This window comes from Alexandromys fortis, unplaced genomic scaffold, assembly GCF_014885135.2.
Source record: "Alexandromys fortis isolate MF-2015 unplaced genomic scaffold, M_Fortis_MF-2015_v1.1 scaffold_3, whole genome shotgun sequence".
In the NCBI taxonomy this organism is placed as follows: domain Eukaryota; kingdom Metazoa; phylum Chordata; class Mammalia; order Rodentia; family Cricetidae; genus Alexandromys; species Alexandromys fortis.
This window is the reverse complement of record NW_026067909.1, coordinates 18,526,468-18,531,461: the sequence shown is the minus strand read 5'-3', so window position 1 is coordinate 18,531,461 and position 4,994 is coordinate 18,526,468. Positions and strand designations below refer to the sequence as shown.

The 4,994-nt window shown below is 42.5% G+C and overlaps 1 protein-coding gene across 1 annotated transcript; it reads right to left on the bottom strand.

Annotated features, from left to right (window-relative positions):
• Positions 1 to 1,078: 1,078 nt before the first annotated feature.
• LOC126498580 (secretoglobin family 2A member 2-like) lies at positions 1,079 to 4,679 on the bottom strand. Its single transcript, XM_050137357.1, has 3 exons — positions 4,569 to 4,679; positions 2,507 to 2,694; positions 1,079 to 1,274 (listed from the first exon to the last, which is right to left on the bottom strand). The coding sequence occupies exons 1-3, from the start codon at positions 4,624 to 4,626 to the stop codon at positions 1,233 to 1,235; spliced, it is 288 nt and encodes a 95-aa protein (XP_049993314.1). The 5' UTR covers positions 4,627 to 4,679; the 3' UTR covers positions 1,079 to 1,232.
• Positions 4,680 to 4,994: the final 315 nt, after the last annotated feature.

Below are 4,994 nucleotides of genomic sequence, written 5' to 3'. Positions count from 1 at the left end.
CTTCTGGCTGAGCAGATGCCCAAAGCCCTTCTTCTGGCTGAGCAGATGCCCAAAGCCCTTCCTCTGGCTGAGCAGATGCCCAAAGCCCTTCCTCTGGCTGAGCAGATGCCCCCCCAACCTTTTGCAAGCTAAAGCTTTCTCTACCCTGCTGCACAAAGGTTCCTAACCACTAATTCCTCTCAACAATCAGTTCCCAGACTAATTCCCCCACCAGTCAGTCCTCCATTAATCCCTCCTCTCTGGAATTCCCCTAACTCTGCTCAAAAGGAGGTTGTGATGTTGCCGTGTGCCACTTAGTGTTGGAATTAATAAAGCGCTCTTGTTACTGCTTGCGTGGCTGTTGGTCTTTCCTTGGTGGCTTCTCTCAGTCCCTCATAGAAACAGTTTACTTTTCTTGTGTTAGAATCCTGTTTTTCATTTTATTAATTTTGACCTAAGAAATATTTATTATGTTTGTTATTTCTTTGATTGGTATGTTCATCAAGACATTTTGCCATTAAGAGAAGTATTTCAAATACTTCTTAAAACACCCAGAAAACAAAAATCAAACAAACAAAAAGCCTCTGAAGTTTGTAAAAGTCCCTTTCCTCATTTGAGATGATCATGATTCATTTCCCTGAACCTATTTGCACGCGGAGCCCTATTCATTGAGTGGCATTTGTGGGGCCATCTTTATCTCCTAATTCTTTTAGACACAAAGCCCTGGTGGCAGCAGGTCTGGGAGCACATCCCAGCCTCTAACCCCCAGCAGGATAATACCAAGGATGCTGAATAGAGGTGGTGTTGAAAAAGTAGCGAAGCTCTTCACCAGAGAGGACTCAGCATGTCCAGGGAGAGACACGCTCCTTTCTTTTCTAGAGAGGGGACTCAGCATGTCCAGGGACAGACACGCTCCTTTCTTTTCTAGAGAGGGGACTCAGCATGTCCAGGGAGAGACACCCTCCTTTCTTAGTCTCACATTCAGGTTGTGCGGGAGGCAGCTGTGGGTGTGTGTCCTAGAATGGAGGGTAGCAGGCCTCTTAAGCCCCCAGTTTTTAAAGATCACACAAAGAAGTATTGGTATTTGCAATTAATTTAATCAGTAGAAAGAAATGCCATTGAGATACCAACAATAGTCTTGCACTTTATAGACAGAAAGATAAAATCAAGAAAGAAAAGTTATGATTTTCATATCAGCTGCTGGCTCATGATCATTCTCTTCATTACTGTGAGCTTAGGGTCTTGTGGAACTTTTAGGCAGACTGTGGACAGTCTTTACTGTCATATACAGCATTCTGAAAAATAAACGAGGAAGTGACTTACATTATGATATTGAAAAGAAAAGATCTAATTTTTTAAAAATTATTTTTTCAGTATTTTCAATTACTATTAAATATTTCAGAAAGCTTCTAGAGAAAAATCCAATTAGGTGCACGTGTTCTGTCATTTAAGAGACAAGAAACCATGACAACAATAGCAGTAACAAACCCATGTGTTTTTGGCTCCTTCTTCAAAGATTCCCATTGATTTCCTTCTCCTCTAACCTCCAACCTCCCCCTGCCCAGCTGTTTCAATAGGAATTCATTCTATACCCACTCTGAAGCTAGAGCTCTCTGTGGCTGAAGGTATCTGATGACCCTCAGTTTGACCTGCTCTGCTACTATTCTCTTACCACCTGCCAAGTAGAAGATTGCTTAACAGAGAGGGTAGCTTTAAAAAATTCTTCAGTGTTCTATAAAAATGAGATTTGTTAGAAGCAAATTGAGAGCCCTCACCAGTACTTTCAGGCCCATTGTATTCCTATGGTTTTGGTTAAAGTTGATTTGGCACATGTGAATGCTTAAATGGAAAAGGGACACTTTAGATGATTTCTTGGATCTACATTTTTATGCTTGAAAAGAGATTATTATTATTTAAAGAGACTCTTAGTCATGACATCCTTATACTGGGGTCTTCTGCACTCGTTCTGAATTGGTACCAAATGCAAGGGTCCCTGGTCACTGACGCAAAGCAGGACTACTTAAGATTCAAGTGTACTTTTCTCTGACTAGAGAATTTGAGGGCTTTCTCTGTGTCATGACATGCTTATGTGTGTAATTGTGTGCATGCATGAGTGTACCTGTGTTTGTGTGATTGGGAGGTATTGGATAAGAGAGTGAAATCTGGGTGATCTCCTTTGTTTTTGTGTTTTTATTTAATTATTTTAAAAACCTCAAAATAATATGGAATATCAGCTGTATCTATCAATGGCTCCTCTGAACAAATTGTCACCACATAATCAAATTATGTTGTTCAGAAATAGTACATAGACAATGTTTGCTTGGACCTTATCAGTTACAACATTGGAAATTGCTTTTTCTCATTAGTGGAAATATATACATATGGATATATAAATATGTATATATGTAAATATAAATGTATAAAATATATGAGTATGTACATATATATGGCGTGTGCATATATGTGTATGTCATACAAATATATATATATAGTAATATAATAGAAAAAAGGGAAAATGTATAATTACCACCATCACTTTAACATTGGTGAGAGTCTCCTCAGACTGGTCCAGGAAACATTGTTTCAATTTGGCCAAAGCCTTTTGGTCATAAGGAAGAGGTGCATATGACTTAACCACACCCTGATACTCAGCCACAGACACTGATGAGTTAATAGTCTGTGCAATGACTTCATCCATTGCATGGCAGCCAGAACCTGGAAAGACATGGCATTCATCACTGGAGGTCTGAACTCAATAGTGGTCACCTCTCATCACAAACATCTTGCTGAGTATAAGTAGAGACACAGATTAGCAAAGGTGGTGGGCACTGCCAAATCTGGGACAGAAACTGCAGGTTGCAAGATTCCACTCAGAAACTGCAAACTCTGTCCCTGACATGGCAGCACAGAGAACCAAACCCTCACACAACCTTCACTGAGAAGGACACTGAAGAGATGGCAGGCTGTTGGGCTGGGTATGGTAAGCATTTTGGATCTTTGTTTGGTCAAAGCCTGCCACATTTTGTTACTGTTTTGAGAACATCATGGAATATGTTCAAACATCCTATAACTATCATGGTTAGAATAGCATCCACTTTGCTCTGTTATTTTGAGCATCTGAATCACAGAGCAGCTTAAACAGAAACTCTGGTACTTGAAGTGACCTCATGCAGAAAAATGGAAGCCGACTGCAAGATTCCTTTAGTTTCTACAAACTTGCACCTAACAAGCCAACAAGGGACATCAAACCTCGCTGAACTTTGTCAGCAATGACACGCAAGAAATTAGAAGCTTTGTTCTGATGGGACACAGTGAACTGCTGTGTCTTTCTTTCTTGTAGCCGTGATGCATCTCAGTGCTACTTTGTAAGCCCCGTGAAGTATTTTACAGTAGTTTATAAATATTAGCCATTGTCACCGTTAACTCTATCATCTGCATCAGAAGTATCATAAACCATAAACTCTTGTACTTGAAACGATGTCATTGTTCAACCAGTGGAAGAGAAAGAGGTCAAGGTTAACCCTGATTTTCCTATCAAATTAACTGAGAACTACACCTTCTTGTCATTTGCATCAGCCTCTTAGATAAGTAAGATATAAACAAAGCAAATTATACAAAGTCTATTACACTCGTGACATGTTTGTACCGACTTCATTCCAAGGGACAAAGCTTTACTTCAGTCATTACTTCAAGTGGACTTGGGGAATGTGAACTCTCCTCTTTACCAGCAGGACTAGGCTGTAAGTGGCCCAATGTGAAGGGGTCAGAACAAGCTTTGACAGTCTGTGTCATGGCTTAGAAACTATTTACTCCTAGGTCTCATGCTGCAGTTTGAGAAGTAACTCATTCCACAATTAAAGAGATTTCTATGTACAATTTTTAGTAAAAACATTTAGGTCCTGTGTTATTTATAATTTTCCCTTTTTCTATAAAATAGCTTATATCCAAATCCAAGACCTGCCATGGATTTCAGGAGAGCTGTCATCTCCTTGGGACCTACTGTGTGGTAGTGACACATCACACACAGCCCCAACCTGCATCTGTGATGCCTCTTTGACTATCTGGACTAGTGTTGAGTTTCAGGGCTATAGAATCAGACACTTTGTACCGCTGTTGACAATTTCTAGAGCTCAGGCACTAGGGCCTCTTCCGTAGAACAGAAACAGTGTGTGGTCTGAAAGCAGCCCACCGCTCCACAGAACTCACTGCCTACTCTTCCTAAGAACGCACCACTTTCCTCTCCACAGTCCTCATCTCCCACCCCTCCAAAGAATCCACCACCCACCCTTCCACAGAACCCACCACCCAACCCTCCACAGAACCCACCACCCACCCCTCCACAGAACTCACCGCCCACCCCTCCACAGAACCCCCCACCCACCCCTCCACAGAACTCACCGCCCACCCCTCCACAGAACCCACCACCCACCCCTCCACAGAACCCACCACCCACCCCTCCAGAGAACCCCCCACCCACCCCTCCACAGAACCCACCACCCACCCCTCCAGAGAACCCCCCGCCCACCCCTCCACAGAACCCACTGCCCACCCCTCCACAGAACCCACTGCCCACCCTCCACAGAACTCACTGCTGGCATAGCAGTAAATGGGGATGGCGGCCAGCATGAAGACCAGGACCAGCTTCATGTTGAGGAAGCCCTTGTGGGTTGGCCTTTGGTACAAGATGGAGATCAGGGAACTTTCTGCAGTTGAGACCTCAGCGCTCCACTATTTATTTCTTGGGCAGGCCCTTTAGTGCCACCCAGGAAATAAGAATGCAAGTCATGAGAGCAACGTGGCATTGTAGCAGACAACACGAGAGAACGTGAAACAGAGCCAAGGAAGCCTAGGTTTGGTTTATACGAAGCAAGTAAACAAATGATTAAGAATGACAATTGGTGACCTTTCACTGAGCTCTTCCAAAAATATTGCAGATCACAGAACTGTAGTTTGATCTTTGAAAAAATACTCTCTTCTTTATACCCTCTCTCCTTCATTTGCTCCTCTTCGTCTTC